Source organism: Zootoca vivipara, chromosome 2, assembly GCF_963506605.1.
Source record: "Zootoca vivipara chromosome 2, rZooViv1.1, whole genome shotgun sequence".
In the NCBI taxonomy this organism is placed as follows: domain Eukaryota; kingdom Metazoa; phylum Chordata; class Lepidosauria; order Squamata; family Lacertidae; genus Zootoca; species Zootoca vivipara.
The window spans coordinates 84328453-84348064 of record NC_083277.1 but is presented as its reverse complement, the minus strand read 5'-3'; the positions used below and the strand labels follow the sequence as shown (position 1 = coordinate 84348064).

General features: G+C 41.8%; 1 protein-coding gene across 14 annotated transcripts in view; it reads left to right on the top strand.

Annotated features, from left to right (window-relative positions):
- WIZ (WIZ zinc finger) overlaps positions 1–19612 on the top strand; it is a 71333-nt gene that overhangs the window by 32126 nt on the left and 19595 nt on the right. For 8 of the 14 annotated variants that reach the window (XM_035104739.2, XM_035104738.2, XM_035104740.2 and 5 more), the window contains 3 exons: positions 6646–6706; positions 8656–11210; positions 11452–11817. In XM_035104739.2, coding sequence (XP_034960630.1) covers positions 6646–6706; positions 8656–11210; positions 11452–11817 — 2982 coding nt within the window. The other 6 variants (XM_060271779.1, XM_060271781.1, XM_035104751.2 and 3 more) reach the window with 6 other exon arrangements.

Sequence of the window (19612 nt, the reverse complement as noted above, 5' to 3'; positions counted from 1 at the left end):
GTTTATCCAGCCACGAGCTGCCAGGTCACCAAGCTGCCCGCTCGGCAAGTCCCCGCGCTACGCCGCCCTAAACCGGCGCCGCACAGCGCGGGGACTCGCTGAGTGGTGCTGAAAATGGCATCTGTGCACGCACAGAAGTGATTTCCAGCTTCTGGGCATGCCCAGACGCCAGAAATTGCTTCTGCGCATGTCTGAGCAGAAGCGATTTCCGGCACCCCAGAAATGGGCAGCGCAGCACAGCACCGGGAATTACTTCTGCGTAGTCTTATATGGCGAGTATATCCCAAACTCAATATTTTAGGCTTGTGTTTACAGCAGTTTACAAGAAGTAACCAAAGGCATAAACATATATTTTTAAAATTGTAGAAATACAGTATCATACTTCCTTTTGTCTTAAGCTTTGGCATATAACATCCATAGTCTTGTACCTGCCTGTAGGGCTGTAACCAACCCTTGTTGTATTTTATTGTGTTTCAGTTTGGTTTTTTTAAACCATTTAGTTGTTTACTGTTTATAATTGTAAGCTCCTTGAAGTAGTGGGTTAGAAATTACCTTTGAATTAGGAATAGTGCAACTGCCCAACTGAAATGTAGCTGGAAGCATGGTTTGATTGGTCGTCTGGATGAATCAGAAGTGATGTCAACTGCTTACCCCTTAAGTTAGGGATTGTTAGTGCTCATATTCACTGCTGAGTGAAACATCGAGTAGTGTGACCCCCTCCTCCAATGACAGATCCTACTCAGAGTAGGCTCATTGGAATTAATGGACCTAAATTAGTCATGTTCATTAATTTCATGGTGTCTACTCTGAATAGTACTAGCACTGGATAAAACCCAATGAGTTTATATTTCAGGCTGAAGTTACTGTTGTGGAATCATCCTGTTAAATACAAGCAGAGATTCCCCATTGGGGAGACAGATACATTCTGTGCCTGCTCGTGCTATTTATTTCTGAGCCTCATAATTCTGAATTAAGTCTCCCTGGTCCAATGGGCCATGCTTTGATTGGATAGAACATTACCTGATCATTTCCCTTTTTAGTAAGCCAATTGCCAAGAGCCTTGTCTTTATACCTTTACACCAGATCTTCTTGTGGACTGTTTTGTTTAGTTTTAAAAAACAGCACACCAGACGATCTGGACGCAGGAAAAGATAACCCATGTTACTAATTAACTCATTTTTTTGCATTTAGCTCCATCGTATTTTTGGACACAGTCACGTGTATTTAGGTGAATAGAGTTGCCCAAAAGGGTTGTACGCAGGGCCCCACAGACCAGAAATATTTCACTGAATCCATTACAGAGCTTTTCTATTGCCTAAACATGGCTCTTTTTTCCTTTTACACAATAAACTGAGTTAGTGAATGTCAAATGACATACATGGGTTTGTGAACTGCCCTTTCTTTCTTTCTGCAACATTTGTTAAAAATATGTTTGTGCTGGTGACATGTCTAGTATTATACATTTGAAGTGTACGTATCCCATTTCTATGACCCCATTTTTGAGACTGTAGTTTTCTAGGTTATCTATAATTGCTTGTGCTGTTGCTGGCTATATAAATATAGTATTTATCACATTTGAAGTCATGACATCTTTTTTCCTGCTAACTAATAAAATTGTTTTACTGCAGTGTAATACTTGACTTTTCCTTGTGATTTACGGAAAAGAGTTTTTCCCCATTAAGGCTAAATCTCTTGGAATGAATGGCATATTGTCAGATTGCATTTGAGGAAAGCCACTGCAGGGGGAAAAAATGTCCTGCAGAATTTATAAAAGCTGGGGGGGGGGGGGAAGAGCAGATGCCAAATGACTACACTGAGTCCTTAATCTATCGTCTCCTCTATTTTTATACGTAAAAGGGAAAAGATAGAATGCAGCCACTATAGAAGCATTTTGTTGTTACTAACAGCAACAAATGATATGGTGCAACAGCAGATTCCCTTAAAGAAGATCATGCTGATATGCCCAGCAAATGATAGATTAGGCAGAACTAGATGTGACAGCAGCCGTTCTGTATGTTTAAACCTGGAACAGCTTCAGTCACATAAAACAGGGGGGGCAGTCTTAAAAGGAGAAGGAGCAAGTGGCTGAAGGAGCTGTGGCTTCTCTCCGCAAACACTTTTCTCTTAGCAAGGGCAACTTCTAATACTGGAAATTCTGCTGGGAGAAAAGTTCCCAAAGGGACAGTGCAGGGTAGTAAGCTCTGTGTTTTGGTGGGGTGAGGATTCAGCAGTGTTCACTCATTCCCCCCACTTCATTGCTTTTAAAACCAGATTTTCCCACCCACCCCCCTCTTTCCATGCCATTGGGCCTGTCCTGTATTTGAACACACAAAATTGTTGATGTCATCTAGTTTGATCTTCTGGGGTAATTTTCCAAAGTCCCTGTTACAAAATCCATTGAAGTTGAAAAGTGTCCCCAGATTCATTGAACAAAATCTGGTAACCTTAGGTTAGAGGAAGGTAAACTTGGAATTGTTTGATGCTTTAGTGTCTTTGGAAATAATATGAGGATTATCATTATTTTCTTAAGCAACACAGCTCTGGATCTTATGAACAGCTCAAGACTATGAACCTGATGTGAGCCTGGCAGGGTGGTTTGTGCTAAGCATCAGAACAGAAGTCAGTTGGAGGACTGTAGCTGTTACTCGGTTCACAAAAAACAGTAAAGCATACACCAATATAATGACAGATAATATGGCAGATAAGTAGCACTTCTGCATCATTTAGAAAACTAGATTGCTATATCTATTCTTTCATTGAAAAAAACACATCAGATTGTACTATTTAGATTATGAGGATGCTTTGCTAGCTTTGAAACTTTGGCTGTGATTAAAGGGAGAATCTGCTGCCTGCTGTGTATGTGTTTGTGTTTTGTTTTTCTAAAAACCCACGACTCCCATTCTTGAATATTCAGAAGCAAAGTTTATTTTGGATTACCAGAGAGGTTAAAATGTCCGCCTCCTAAGATCAAGCAAGACATTAAATTCCCTCATCTCTTGCTGTTTCCAAGAAATGAGGTCTTGCAGCACCGAGTACAGTTTTGTGCTCATCAGTAAGAAGATAAATTGTTCTGTTTTTCCTCTAAAGGAGATGGTTTCTAAAAATAGAAATGCTAGAGCTCTCGTGAACAAAAGAATTCCTAAGATCCACCTCTGCCATTGTCCTACTCTCTTTATCTGTACTTCTACTGCTTTTTCCTGAACAGCTCCATATTTTTAATACTTCAAAATTTACCTTTCTTTGTCCCTTTATAAAGATTGCAATTCTCTCCAGCTTCTTTCCTCCCTTGCAAGTGAAAGTAGCCTACTTGGTATCTCCCCCCCCCCCCCGAACAAACAGGACCCTGCTGTTTGTCCACCAACATATTAGTTTCATTTTTTTTGCTGTCTTGCAAAACACTCCAAAAAATGGACAGGCTTCAGAGGTGTTATCTCTTTTGGCCTGGATTTCCATCAGCTTTGTCACAGAAATCTGGAGATACTCCACGTCTTGGCTTGAAGATAGTGTATAATAGAGTCTTTCATTCTCTTTCACGGCCGTATTGAAGAAAAGGCTGTTTGGAAAATATATGCTTCCATCCAAGTTACGGCATGGCTGTGCATCTTGAATCAAAGTCTGACAGTGAAGATAAATGTATTATATGCACATTTGTTGCATGCATGTCCTGCTCGTGGGTTTCCCTTGGACATCTGGTTGGCCACAGTGAGAAGAGAATGCTGGACTAGATAAGCTTTTAATCTGGTCTAAAAGAGCTCTTTGTATGTCCTCAGACTAGTGGGAGAGCACTCAGTCTGTTCAGTCGAAACATAACCGTTTCTCCTGGGACAGGTTTTGGAAAAAGTGTTCTATTCTGCAGTTTTTCAAAGTATTTCTGTTTAAATGTGGAAGATTCATCTCTGGATGCCACTGATTGCCTTGTACACACCTCCTTCGCAATTCTCAGAATGGTTTTGATATCATCATCATCATCATCATCATCATCATCATCATCATCTTTGCTCTCTGTTTTATGAGAAGGTTAAACATAGAGATTCGTATGTGCAGCTTTTTTTTTTAAGTGAATAGCCCACATGAAGCATAACTGGCAAGGTTGAACTTTCTGTTTGACATGCTGTTATGTGTTGTGTGTTTACCAGGCAAGTTGAGAAGCTGGCCTGAAGGCAAGCTCACACTGATAAAATGCTATATCTGTCTTCGGCCTGGATTGGCACGGGCAACTTTTCCTTCCTAGGATCACTGCAAGTGAAAATCACATTGAATTGTGAAGCTTACCTACAAAACTTGCTGTTTTATTTTCTTCTGTTTCATGTTCATTGCACTACAAATATAAACAATGCCTGATATAACCAGGATGCCATTGCATTTCCAGCCCATGAAGGCATTCAGGAGCAGGAAGGAATGTACAAAGATTCAGTCACAAAAATGGATGGTGCAGATTCAGGCTTTTTCAGTTTCAACCTGATACTCCTGTCCTGTGCTCTCCAGTAGCATTTGGTTGACCCTGTCAGCTCTGGCATTCTGCCATATGCCCCTCTTCCCTTTAAAGCCACATATTAATAATATTTTTATTTGTAGCGATGTATGTCAGCAAAAATATTTTTTATTTGTAGCAATGTATGTCAGCAAGATGCCACCATTCCTTCCACCTGCCAGTACTCTCAAAACTGTAGAAATTGCCTCAGTTGTGGCCAAACTCCAACTCTCTTTCTCTCCAGCACTTGTTCCCTGTCAAAATAAATAACAGCGTCAGAGAGCAACTTTCTTAGAATTACAGCAGGGGTAGAAAGGGTTAAACTCCCCATCTGTGATCCCAGTACAGTAATAGCCCCCAGCTGATGCTATTTGTTGAAAAACAAAACAAACCCCTGCCCATTAAATGTGAAGCACATATTCAACATCATGTGTAGTTTGGGCCTTAGTGTTATAACCCTAGTGCTTCTAAGTTCTGCATTTATGAAATTGGTTCTGTTTGCAGTCTCATCTCCATTTTATTTGACTAACATCCAGGTATTGTTAAATTCTTATCATCAGTTGAAAGTTAGTGAAAACCCTGATGCTCCACCATTTGGGGATTTGGGGACAAAATGGGTATGAAATATACAGTGGTACCTCTACTTACAAATAACTCTACTTACGAATTTTTCTACTTACAAATGGAGCTCCGTCCGCCATCTTGGATGCGGTTTAGATAGGATTTTTTCTACTTACGAATTTTTAGATAGGGTTGCTTCGACTTACGAATTTTTTCTCCCAATGCATTCCTATGGGATTCAACTTACAAATTTTTTCAACTTACAAATGTGTGTTCAGAACACATTAAATTCGTAAGCAGAGGTACCACTGTACTTGCCAAGTTAGGTTCTTGAATCATGTGTTAAAACCACCTTTAGTTAGTATATGACTGTAGTTCCTCTCGTTAAGCCATTTTACAAGCAGTCAGGTTCTGGCAACGAAAGGAATCTTTGAGGAAAGAGCCATAGTTCAGCAGTAGAGCATTTGATTTACAATGTGAAGTTTCCAGGTTCAGTCCCTGGCACCTCCAAGTAAGGCTGGAAGAGACTCATGCCTGAAATCCAGGAGAGCTGCTGCCAGTTAGTGTAAACAATAATAGGCTAAATAGACCAATGGTCTGACTTGGTATAAAGTGCCATCCTATGCACTGTGGCTTCAGGAACACACAGTTTCCCACTGCAGACCATCTTGCTGGGAATTTTGTAGAATTAAGCCAAATTACAGTGCAGTTTGGGTTTGGCACAGAATCGGGTCCTAGAGCTGTGTATGAATTCCAACAAAAGAAAGGGTTCAGTGGAAGCTTTGGCCAGATATTGATGGCTGCTTCCTTTTGGCAGCGTAACAGAAGATTGGGATGGGTCGAGCCTGGATTCCACACAGAACTGGAAGTGCCTGAGTGTGGTCAAAGTTTGATGCATTCATTGCAGGCCTAGCAGGTTAAGATATATGATCATAATGTGTGCTTTAGCACACCCTCCATGTGTTACCAGGTGTAAGCAGGGCTGTGTGTCTCTCACACCCACTCCTGTTTTCTGCACAAAAGAAAGCCAGCTTTCCAGTGTGGAAACACAAATTTCCAGTGTGGTGGTCCAGTCTGGCTCAAGAGGTGGTAGGGGTGGTTGGTTGGTTGGTGGGTAGGGTGACTTTAATTGTTTGTCCCCAGCTATGATATTGATTTGGATATGGCCATCTGCACCAGCAGTTTGTGTGGGGTGGGGGTGGGGGTGGGGGTGGAGAGAGACTCCCTTTTGCTTCAATTGAAATCATCTCACTTTGCAGAGGAAGCAAATTTGTATTTTGATACGAAGGCACTAGAATGGGTGTTTGCTTGTTTGTTTACTACTTATAAGATGGATTCTTGGACATGCTTTATTTTACATCTATCTTGTTTCATTTTAAACTGCTTAACTGCTAGAATGATTATATATCAAATTGTTGGTGCTTGGGATTAAACAGTGTGGGTTAGAAATCCCATACTAATCCAAACCCGCCCTGAGGAAGGGACACAAACTGGGTGGGTTTAGCTGCTTGGAAAGCTTTATAGCTATAACATTACATGTTTTGTAAAGTACACTTGAAGCCACGGTATGCTACACAAGTCAGGCATATGATGCCACCTTTTCTCTCTTGCAGATGAGCCCAATCCTTCTCCTTGTGCTGTTGTCTCAAACACAACTCGCAAGAAAGAAGCCTGGTAAGTGTTGAAATTGCTAGAGGGAGAATTACAGGGTTTGGCATTTTTAATCTCTGTGGGCCAGTTCCCAAGGTCTTTCATTTGTATTGCAACATCAAGCTTAGTATAATACCATTCAATATAACATGTGTGCCTTCACTCATGTAATCCTTCCTGGAAAATTTCCCTGGGTTCTCGTTTTGAAGTGGGTCATAGTCAAGTCAGAGAAGCTTGCTGTTCAGGTCATTGGATCAATTGATAGAACATATACCTGCCACTTGATTATTGATCCTAGGACTATTCAACACTGAGCGATGAGCAGTTGGTTATAAACATAACAAATAAACAAACTTCAAAATAAAATCTGATAAATCAGTGAGACTTGTTGCCTAGCAAAGGCACATAAGACTGCAGTGTGAGCTCAGTCTCTAGGCCTTCATGTTGCATGAAGCTTCAACCATTCATTATCAGATTTCTCTACTCTTCATTGTTCTGTGGGCTTGGCAGAGGATAAGTTGGCTCTATTAAGTGCTCTTGTTTTCTTTCCCTGCCATCTTGGATGACCTTGGCCAAGGAAGACGTTATAAGAACTTGCATTATGGAATTCCGATGAAGTGTATAGCTCATTTCAGACAAGTCTGTTTTTACTTTAGCCCAGAGAGGAAACAATCCAAACATAGCTTCTACCGAAAGAAGTTAGCATCCAAAAGGCTTAAGGAGTCTAAAATGAATGAGATTCAATGGTGTAAATTGAAAGTACAAAAAGTAAAATGATGATGGAACAATGGCTAGGAGGTGGGACAACTTCAGATCCAGGCGGCATGTTACATTAGCCAAACATTTTTTAAATCACGGTTAGTGCTGGGCATTCCCCCCCCCAAAAATGTAGAAGTGTGAGGCTCTAATCTGGATCTGGACTGTGAAGCACCTCAAAAGTAGTGTTTACTGCAAGTAGTGCTTTTGGGGAGACAATAGCAGATGGGGAGAACAGTTTTTTTTCCAGAAAAGGCATGGAGAAAAGAGAGTTAGAAAACAAACCTGCTGTACAGCTGCTTTTTCTTAAAAGAAAGAAAGAAAGAAGCTGGGAAGTAACAAGCATGTTTAACATAACTTGTAGTTTAGTTTGGCCCTGTGACTTTGCTCCAGAACAATCATGGCAAGTTTTATATCTCTTTAATGAGGTAAATGGTAGAAAACAACAGCAACAAAAAACACTGCTAATGAATATGGCTCATGACCCAATGGCAAGTACTACAGAGTCGCTTAGCAAATTTAAGGTTGTTGCTAGTGCTGGAAATGAAAGGTTTCTTTTGGACAATTGAACAATAGTAGAAAATGGGCTGATTATGAAGGGACAATGTAAACTTTAGATAGCATTATCTAGTTAGAAAGATATACGAAGGCCTGTCTCTTTATGATGATAAAGTGACTAAAATTGGCTCTGAGAGGTACAAAAAATTAAAATTGTCACAGTCTCTGCCTTCCGGTTTAAAATCTAAAGGCCATACTATGAAAAGAGAAAGACATAGTATGAGGGAAAAAGAAGAGAATTCAGAAAAAGCCAATTTTAATACAAAAACTTTCTGGTTACATACCCGTAGCAGCCAGATAGAATAGCTACTGAGGTGAAAGTGCTAAGAGAAGGGGATCCAAATGGCAGTAGCCCCCAGCAGGTTGAGCTGATGGAGTAGGGCTTTGAGGTGTTGTGTTGCCTTTTGCGAAGAGTAATGATTCATCTGAGAATGTTGTTTGAGTGATGGAAGTGCACAGGGAGATGTATACAGGCATTTGAAATGTTGCACGCACACCAGTTTTCCATGCAGCAGCAAAGGGAGGGCTGTGTAGAATGCATGATCTCAGCTGTGACTTAAGAGTCAATAAATAGTTCATGATTATAAATGCATATATCTTTTGAGAGCAACAATTCAATACATATCCTTTAGCTGATTTTTGTTGACTGTTCTTTTCAGCACCAAGGCAGAAGACCGTTTAAAATCCAGGAAAGGCTGTTACAGAGCAAAATCTAGGGGCTCAGCAGATCAAAGAAGCACGACTGCCTTGTGGGATTGCTCTTTACGGGAGACAATGGGCAGTGTCTCCAAAGAAGAAAGCACTTTAGAAAGACTCCCGGGTTTGAAGGATTTAGCAAGCTCCAAGGAAGCAGCACGGAAAAATAATTCTTATCCAAAGGAACCCACTTCTGCAATGGAACCTAACATTATAAAAACTGTGCAAAGGAATACGGATGATCTAGAAGGGGAGCTTGAGCCGTTAGACCCTGGCAAAGCAGCAGTGGAAACTTCACCACCCCCTCCTGGAGCACAGACTGTTAGTGGGGATGAAAGACACCATAGCAATGAACCAAAGCAGCTAGAAGCCTTCAGCAAAGAGCACTTAGACAAAAGGCAAGGGTTGGGAAAGAAGGGCTTTCAGAGGCTTGACTGGCTTTCTGAGCACAATGAGGGGCTAAGGCCTCCCTACAGAAATCTAAATAAGCCAACAGATGTAGCAAGAAACCTGGCCATTAGGGGACAGTCTGCACGAGAAGCTTCTTTGTTAGCTCTACCAGTATTTAGAAAAATGCAAAAACCTCATGCAAGTAAAGCAAGGACTGTTGAGAGTGCACTCTCCCCCAGGAAGGGGCAGGCAATGGACTCTGATTTAGCCGAAGTAAGTTCTGCGAACACTGCTGAGTGGGCATTACCGATGTCGGGGCATCAGACAGCCACGGACCTTTCTGTCCGCAAACATGCTTGGACTGCTAATGCTGGAGATGCTTCGGAACGTGTTCCTCCGAGGTCTGTGGAATCTCCTTCCTGCAGCACCTATGATGACACAAGACCCTATATGTGCAACACCCTGGTGGAGGAGCAGGGGAAAGATGGTGCGGCGCAGGAAGAGGACCCTACTGTGTACACATGCATTGAATGCAGCATCTATTTTAAGACGAAGGAACATTTGATGGACCATATGCTTCAGCATAACAGGGGACTAGGGCTGGATCAAGGCAGAGAGGGCATTGGAGGTCAGTGTCAGTTGACCTGTAGTGAATGTGGATGGGCTTTTGGGGACATTGGTTCTCTAGAGCAGCACAGGAGACTCCATCAGGAGTCCAGAGAAAAAATCATTGAGGAAATTCAGAAGCTCAATGAATTCCCAGATGAAGGCCGTGATGCCAGGCTACAGTGCCCAAAGTGTGTGTTTGGAACCAACTCCTCTAAGGTATTTGTCCAACATGCAAAGATGCATGTCAAGGAGAGGAAAGATAAAAGTTTGAAGAATGTGAACTTGTTTGGCAGTTCCAGTGGTAGTGATCCACGGGACAGCTCCATGCACAACATATATAGTAGACATTTCAGGCCAAATGATCATGTACCTCAAGTGGCGCATGCACACAGTAGCAACAAAGGTCTTAGCACTTGCATGCTTTGCAGCTTTCCAGCCCCAAATGAAAACATTTTAAAAGAACACATGAAATATGCTCATTCCCACTTGTCCTGGAACACGGAGTCTTTTGAAGCAGATGTAAACCAGCCTGGAACTAGTAGGGATGCCTACAGCCCTAGCAGGTCTGGCCGATTTTCAGAAACTGATTATTTGAGCAAAGCAGGCAGACATTTTCCCCAGTCCCACTGTGAAACCACGTCCCACTATGAATCCCTTCATGGCTTCACAGTGGGCCACCAGAGACTTAATAAAAGCAATGGCACTAATAAAAAAGAAATCCCAATGCCTGGGTTTCGGGCTAGGAAACGAGCTCCCTATAGCTCTTCACATAAGATCTTGGGGATGTCTACTCTTACCTCAGCAAAAGCTTATTCTCCGCATGCCCTGAAACAAATAAGGAATAAAAGCACAGCACCGCCACTTGAGACTGAGAGAGAGAATGCCAAAAGCCACCCAGGTGAGCTGGAGGAACTCCAGCACAAATGGTTACCCATAAGCGATATTAGGAGTATGGAAGAAGAATTCCCTTTAGCAACAGAAATAGAGTTAGCAGAGAATAGATATTTCAGGCCTGTTGCTATTCCTCAATCTGCTTTGGACCTCAAAAGGAATTTCAGGGGCACTTTGAAGGCAACAGATTATTCAATAGCATCAGCGGGGCAGCAGCATCAGTTACGTCACATGGTCCCCATTGTTCTTGTTGATGAGATTAATATTTATCCCAGAAAGATGAAGCGGCCCAAGATGAAGATTCTCAAGAAAAAGATGTTGCCTCCTTCCCAAGAGTTTGGAGTGGATGAATCCCTTCCCTTAGGTGTCTTCCTATTAGATTCCTCTTTAGAAAGCTCTTTAGAACTGGATGATCTTCTGGATGCAGATTCATTGATGCTGAAGAATGAGGAGAGGAAATGCCCGTACTGTCCTGACAGGTTCCACAATGGGATTGGCCTAGCCAATCACGTGCGGGGCCACCTGAACAGGGTGGGTGTGAGCTACAATGTCCGTCACTTCATCTCTGCAGAAGAAGTGAAAGCTATTGAGCAAAAATTTTCCTTCCAAAAGAAGAAGAAAAAAGGTAGTATGTATTCAATTTATAATTTTTTCAATTTTTCTAATATTTTTCATTCCTTGAAGATGGGTATGTATGCTCCCATATTTTCCCTCTCAACAACAGATGTTATTGCATCTTTGCAATGTCTAGTTTTCATAGTTTGGGGTGTTTTTTAAAATCATGTGATCTAGTGGGGGTTCTTTGAAAGCATTTATTGCCTGTTGCTTATGTCTTAATATGGCACTGATTATTATCCCCTCTTTCACAGTTGCAAACTTTGATCCAAGTACTTTCAGTTTAATGAGATGTGAATTCTGTGGGGCTGGCTTTGACACACGTGCAGGATTATCCAGCCATGCCAGAGCTCACCTGAGGGATTTTGGAATCACTAACTGGGAGCTCACCATCTCACCAATTAACATTTTGAAGGAGCTACTAGCCAATTCATCAGAATACCCTATGCTTCAGTCTGCACTAGGAACAGATCCTTCATCGCCAAATCAGGAGAGAGAGATGCTTGGGTTTGGGCCCTGCAACAGCACGACCCCCTTATCTGAATGCAGCATTTCACAATCACCTTTCTCCCCGTTCCCTCCTTCCTGGGGAGATGAGCCTATGCAGCCCTTCAGAGATGGTAAGCAGTTTCAGAATTTTACTGCCTGGTGATAACCTTTACAGAACAACCTGAAGGAAGTGATGGTGATTATTATGAATTATAGTGATACAGAGGTAAAACACAGGATTCAGACATTTCCTAGGAGCCCATGGAGAGGAAGACATCTGGATGTCTAATTGCGATGTCACGCAGTGGCCCAAGTCTCCCCAGAAGTCATAGACTGGTCTAAGTCCTACTTCAGGGAAGGCTTTTTGAGATAAAGGAGTGTATATAATATAAACACACACATATCTCAATAAAAGACAAAGTGTGGGAGCAAAGAGAAGGAAACAAAAGTGTCAAAGCCTAAAACTGGTGTGGGTGGGAATGAGAAAAAATTGAGTGGAAGTGAAGAGAAAGAGGAACAGAGCAGAAAAAGATTGAGTCAAAGAAGAATGTATTAAAAAGGGGGGGGGAGAGAATAGAAGAGAAAATAAATAATTATAGTTTGTTAAGTGAGAGGATTGATTCTATGGGAAGTGGATGTGTTAACCAGGACCACATAGGAATGCATGAGTTGGGTAACATTTTTCTTCCTGACCTCCTAAGCAAATCACAAGACCAATTTTTAAGCAGTCAGTCATAACTGGGTGCTCAGGTTTTGCACCCCGATGAAAAAGTAGACTGCAGATCAAAAGTATTGACTAATCTCTCTGTAGTAGGAAGTGTTCAGTTATTTTCTCCAGTCATGATCATAGCTGCCAAGTTTTCCCTTTTCTCGCGAGGAAGCCTATTCAGCATAAGGGAAAATCCCTTTAAAAAAGGGATAACTTGGCAGCTATGGTCATGATATGAAGTTTGCCTCAAAATCTGATCTAAACCTAAAACAAACAAGAAAATACATCATGTTGCCATGTCATATCCTTGCCATTCGGCTACATTTTTTAGCCAGCCTATTCTGACTTGGGCTACCCCCATTTCTAACTGTGACAACTTAGGTTCTTAACTATTAGATTTTTGTCTGTACAGCTTGTCTTCTCTAGGCATGGTTCTGAGGTTTTCTCACTGGAAAAACTTTCATGGGGCAGAAAGAGACTATAATAACAAAGTTGTCACGGATGATAAACCGCTTCACACACAGTTCCTCAAGGGTATAATTACTTTCAATCGCCATCCCATTCCTATTATTTTGTATTCTTTAACCTTTATATAACCAGCAGCATTAAACCATTTTCGGTCAGTAGTCTGAACTTTGTTCATTGGTTTGAAGAATTGATGGATACTGTTACATTGTAGACTCATGGTATTTAGCAAGTGACATATTTGTGCTCTGTAATACTAACTAAGGTAGAAAATAGATTTCTGCATAGTTTCTTCTGTAGGACTTGGAATGTATTTCTGATCCCAAATCCCATCTTGTCTATGCTGTTTACTGAAGCCTAAAGAAAAAGATGTGAGTGTGCATTGCCACACAGTGGCCTTGGTGTTATTAAGGAGCTGATACAAGTCCTCCTGTCTGTGGAATGGCATTTAGCAAATGCAAGGAATGCTAAATGGCAGATTCAAAAGGAATTTTGCAGGCATTGCTACACTGTGAAATGAAGAAAAGTTATATGTTTGGCTCCAGGAATAGTCTGCAGGCACATAATGCCTATCCACAGTCAAGCAGTTCTTGCCCTGTGAGCTGCCTGGATGAGAGACTGCTTGAAAGCCATAAGTAAGTCACCCTTTAGAAAAGGTAAAGGTAAAGGGACTCCTGACCATTAGGTCCAGTTGTGACCGATTCTGGAGTTGCGGCGCTCATCTCACATTATTGGCCGAGGGAGCCGGCATACAGCTTCCAGGTCATGTGGCCAACATGACAAAACCGCTTCTGGTGAACCAGAGCAGCACACGAAAACACCATTTACCTTCCCGCTGTAGCGGTACCTATTTATCTACTTGCACTTTGACGTGCTTTCGAACTGCTAGGTTGGCAGGAGCTGGGACCGAGCAACGGGAGCTCACCCCATCACGGGGATTCGAACCGCTGACCTTCTGATCGGCAAGCCCTAGGCTCTGTGGTTTAACCCACCCGAAAAGGAGAAAGTATCCGAAAAGGAGCAGGGTATAAATGCAATAAATAAGCAATTAACATGTTTACTTGCCCTCAATATATCATGCATTATATACAAGCTGCCAGATGGACGTTTCTGCAAATAATTTTTTTTATCTACTGATAAAAAGCAACAGACGGGAATAATGGTGTCCATTTCTAACTCTTATGAGTTAATCTATACTAAGAACTGTGAAAAATCAGCAGTTGTCTTTGCAAAGTAGAGACATAATGTAGCTAGAAAATTTGCCTAAACACACAAACAACTGTCAGAAACTGCATATGGTGTCATCAGCATGCACATACCTATTAATTTACCTATCTATTTACTTAACATTCTTGCAGTACTGAGGACAGCAATACAGCCTACAGGAAATTATGGTGGAGACGGTAAAGGAAAGCTGACTGTAGAAAAGTATCATGATGTGTTATGGGAAACCAAACATTCATGGATTTCTGTTGCTAGTCAAATGCATTAAGGTTAGCAGTGACATGAACAAAATCTTTGATGCCTTGTCGTTCTGGATGCATTCAGAAATGAAATAAAACAGCTAAACTGGCATTACTTACTCAGCTTTAAGTTCTAGTAAGAGAGAAGGGTACTGAAAACAAGGTAGGGAATGTGGACCAAAAAATTACTGGATGGCTTCATAACCTTTTCCTGATTTGTGGAAGAAGGATTGCAGAATTCAGTCGTGCCAAGATCACCATGATATAAAAAGTAAAAGTAAAACCTCCAACAACTTCTACTATTGTCCCTTGATGGAAGCACTTGCAAGTCTTCATCTCAAAAGGTGGTTGCATTTGTACATCATGGAAGGAACAGGTATTGGATGCTAGACAAAGGCCAGGGGATTCTCAGATTTGTATAGGTCAAAGATGTGTGGCCCTTCAGATATTGCTGGACTATAACTCCCCTAATCCCCGACCTTAGGCTATGCTAATTGAGGATGATGTAAATTGGAATGCATAGCATTAGGAGGGAAGGCCAGAGGAGTGGCTGCAGCTCTGTCTCCTATAATAGCTGGTTCCTCCCTCAGAGTGAAGCTGTAATCAGAAATAAAAGCTGCCAGTCAGGAACATGGTTATCTGAGGACATACGGTATCTTTATAAAACCTTCTGGTGCTTCTGCTTTGACTACTATAGGCAGTTGTGGAAGATGATCCTCTAAGAACAAGAATGGTGTAACATAGAATTATGAGACACCAAGCAACTCTGCTGCATACTGACAGCCAAAATAGAAAGTAGTTTAGCCTAACCTGACTACAGAGAAAATAGCTTTATTATGTAAAATATGGAAATACAACAAGACTAAAGTGACTAGGAAGATGGAGTCTCATGTTAGTGAAGAAAGCAGCTCTAGAATGTTTTGCTTCTCCTCATGAAAAATACTAGGAATATATTCTCTTCTTCAGCTCAGTTTTCAGTAATATGTTGAACAGTTGGGTTTTATGTCGGCAAAATGGAAATCTAGTTTGAAACCAATGCTAGCCTGCAATTATAAAATTATAGCTCATCCTTTACAAATCATTATCTTAATGCAAATGCCTTTTGCTTTAAAATGTTATGAGTAGGACTTCACTGAACTTTAGGCTCTAATTTATCTATACAAAAAATACAGACATCTCTGTATTTTCAAGGCCGTACTAAGCCAAGCAACACCACAAAGAACAAGATATATTATTATTATTATTATTATTATTATTATTATTATTAAAGCAAGTAACATTGGTTGATTAGATTTCTGGCAGGCTTTTGTGTTATTTGGAGGTCTGGGGAAATTTCCCATATGGATTAACCAATTCATTATAAATCTTGGGATAAAGTGTTCATTGGATTCCTAATACATGCCCAGAGTGTATAAACCCTAGAAACATGGGGAACAATGTTCCTCTTCTTAAGAAGTGGTTTCTTGTGGTTTTTGTTTGTTTGTAGATAGTGAAGGTTTTCAAATATAGACACTGTGAAAGTTCAACATTAAGACACTTCTTTTTGGAAGCTAATTGTTCATAGGTTCAAATTCATTTTGTAACCTCAGCAAAGAAAAAGAATGAATTTGTGATTTTAACCATTCTTTCCCTCCTCTGTGTGTGGCAAAAAACACAGACCAGCATTGTGTCACTCTGTCCCTATCTGCATTCCCCCCCCCCCAACCATTGGAAGGTCATGTACAATGAAACTTAACTGCCATGTTTTCTTACTCCCCAGCCCCCGGTGACCTAAACCCTTCATGGATTTTTTTGAGGCATGTATTTCAGATATCCCCTGAATCTGCATACATAGATGGCTGGGTCTCTAACTCGTGCAAAGCCTGTAGATTCCAAAGAGGCATGGACCTTGTTTTGAGTGGCATGTGGGCTAAAAGCATCTTGGTCATATTTTATTTTATCATCTGGACTTCCTATTCTTAATGCTGACCCTAAACTGTAGCATTCTGGTCTTAGATAATTTCATCTAATGTATGAAGCACAGACAGACCTAACCAAAGCCAATTAAAATTTTTACCCCCTTTTTTTTGGGGTGTCAGTTCTCACAATGAGATAATATATTTACCAGAACTTGAGTTGTTACTATTGAATACTATTTCCAGTGGATAAAATCCCTTTCTTTGGCAACAGGAAGTGAATCAACAATTCTCATAGTTCAGTAAAAATGTTGTAACAGTACTAAGAAAACTACAGAATACAAGGTTGGACCAGTGCTGTTAAAACATATATGGTTTATGAGCCCAGCCTGGCCCACGAAGGATATTCTGTCCATTCTACAGCTGATTAAAGCGAATGCCATTGTAGAAGAAGGAAAGAGGACCCCTTCCTAACAGTTTTATTAAAATCAGTTGTCACTTTTTTATGCACCTAGTGCTGGTGAAGAAAATACATTCTTTGCCTGCTGAAAGGCACTTCCTTTTCCCAGTCCCTAGGCATTTGTTTAGTGATGAGTTCAACCCCCAACTCACATTAGTGGACAGATATTTGGTGGAGATAAAAATATATATGAACAGTTACAGAAAAATGAAAATTTAAATATAGGAATAGGAAATTTAGAGAAATGGGAAATAGGGCTTACACCCAGATAAGTGGGATTATGATTGCAACAAAAGAGAGGAGATATTTGAATTGCATTTCACTTTCAGAAAAATAGTCTTCTGATTGAAATATTTATCTCCCTTGTCTTATGGCTTAAAAGCAGCTTTGTTCAACCTGAACTGATGGAGAGGATGTTGGATTTTAAGCACACTTTGGTGCATATTTATTCTTTTTGAGACGGTTCATCTTTCTTAATCTTCAGAACAGAAGGGAAGATCTGTTTATTAGAAGAGGTGCAACTGAAGCAAGGAATAAAAAACCAGGATGGAATTTACTGTCTTCTATTAAACTGTCACCTTTCTTTGTATCTATGACCTGGGCCCCTCCATTACAAATGGGTTTGGAGCTGAAAAAAAGCCTAATTGCAATGCAAGGAAGTGTCCAAAGTCCCAAATCTGATTGAGATTTAAGGGAATACAGTCTTCTTTAGGCAGTAGATCCTTATAAGTGGATCTGAAGGAAACCCCGTTTTCTCAGCCTTGAGATAAAAGGGGGCTTTTCATAAATTACAACTTATTTATGTATCTGTTGTAGTTTTTAAAATACAGTATGTTGTATCTCGATTAATCTATTATCTTGCTTTGCTACCTACACAGGAGCATTTGCTGTTTAACTAGTATATAGATTGAGCTTGCAACTGTGACAGCTACGGTATATCCTCCACCACTTCAGTGTACTTGAGTCATTTTGTAGTTTTGGGCTAGAAAACTGGCCGTTCAAGTACTGTAAGTGGTTTTGCAGATGATGAAATAGAAAAAAAATGTTTTTAAAACTGTTCCTAAAGATGCAGAGTGTTTTATACCCCTCACGTTGCTTGTCTGCTGTGAAGCTCTTCATCTCTCTTTCAGCAGTATTATTCCGAAGGCGTTCTTCTGGCCACAGAGTGCATCTTCCTCTCTCGGTTTTCTGTTTTCCCCACCTGCCCGCTAGCAAACTGCCCGCCTTTCACTTTCTGCCTCCTGCGTCCTAGCTGTGGCCAGGAGAGTTAGTTAGGTGCTCTACTGCTCTCGTCTGCTGGAGCTTTATGCGCGCGGCTTCCATCCTCGCTGGCTTTCCCTTAATCTGTCGTTCGATGGTGGAGTAGTTTTGCCTGGACCCGTACCCTGATCGCTTCGTGGGTTTTGCTGCAATCTCTCTGGGCCTGTGGATTCCTCCTGGTTCGGCTGGGCCGGCTTCTCTTGGGTTGACTCGGCGCTCGACTACTCCACCTGATCGCACTCAGTTGGAGTCTCGGCGCTCCGCCGCCCCGCCTGGCTGCCGCCCCGCATGTGCCGGACCCAAGATGGCGGCCTCCACCCCCTCGCAGCCCAAAGCGACAAAAGCGGTGGCGGCGCCGCGGCCCCGAGAGGATGAAGCAAGCGCGGGTCCTCCGCCCGAGGCCGGTAAGTCCCCGGAAGGCGAGGAGGAAGACATGTCCGTCAGGCAGGAGGGCCGATTGGGGGGTGTCAGGCTGGAGACCCGCTTTTCCTTCGTCGCCCCCCCCTCGCCCGCCGCCTTCGGGGCAGCCCGGGCTGCGCCTTCAGGGATCGCGGCGCCTGTCCCTTTCTGGGGGTGGCGTGAGGTCGGGTTGGGTTGCTGGCAGGAGGCAGCGCCTTGTTTCTCCGAGCAGAGTCCGTGATAGCTTTCCTGTCAAGGCCTGGTAGCCCGCGGCTCTCCTCCTCCTTCCCCGCCAACGGGGCGCCCGGGTATCTCGGCCGTGCCTTCCCCGCTGGTCAGCAACCTTTCGGCCGCCTCCCGTTTAGCCTCTGCAGCACCCGGAGCCACTGGCCAGCGCCTGTCACGTCTGGTCCGCGCCCTCTGGCAGCAGCTGGCAATCGAAAGTGAGACTTCTTTTTAAAAAAAAATAAAGCATTTTTTGTCCGTTGCGGGAACGGTAATAATCCACATCGAGGCAAATCGGCTCTCGTTTCTTTTGACTTCCTAACCTCCCTTGTGGATACATCATATTAAAGTGAATTTTGAAAATCCTGAAAAGAATGTTACTGACTCTTGTCTAAAGCCCAAAGTAAGACACCAAGAATTGGTTGTATTGCACTATGAGAAATATGCATACCTACAACATAGGTTGGAAGTTATTTATTTTTTAATGCAATAAGTTCTCTCGTGTCTGTTTTTGGCTGTCCAGCACTTTGAAGGTTGGAATGGCTGACTTCTGTCTTTTAATCTTGCCAGTCTAGTAATATAAACAATAGAATACAGTAATTCTACTTTAACCTGCGTTTCCGATTGCCTACTTTGTTGTATATTTAAATAATTTTGAAGAATAAAAAAATAGTAGCTGATATTATCTTGAATTATAGTGAATTTGTCCAGAAAACAACAGTTGGGATCAGTCTTACTTAGGAGAAGATTCCCTATTCTGCTCATCTTCCCCATCCCTATCTTTTTTTGCAGTTTGAGCCTATGTGTGTCTATTCAGAAGTAAGTTATTTATTTATATTTACATATAGTATTACAATTATATTATGCCATTCTTCCAAGGAGCTCAGGATGGCATACATGATTCTTTCTCTCCCCACTTTATAAGGCTAGTTTAGGTAGGCCAGGCTGAAAGAGAGTGGCTGGCCCAAGATCACTGGGTAAGCTTAATGGCTGAGTGGGAATTTGAATCAGAACCTCTGCAGTTTTATTTGGACACCACAATACCATGCT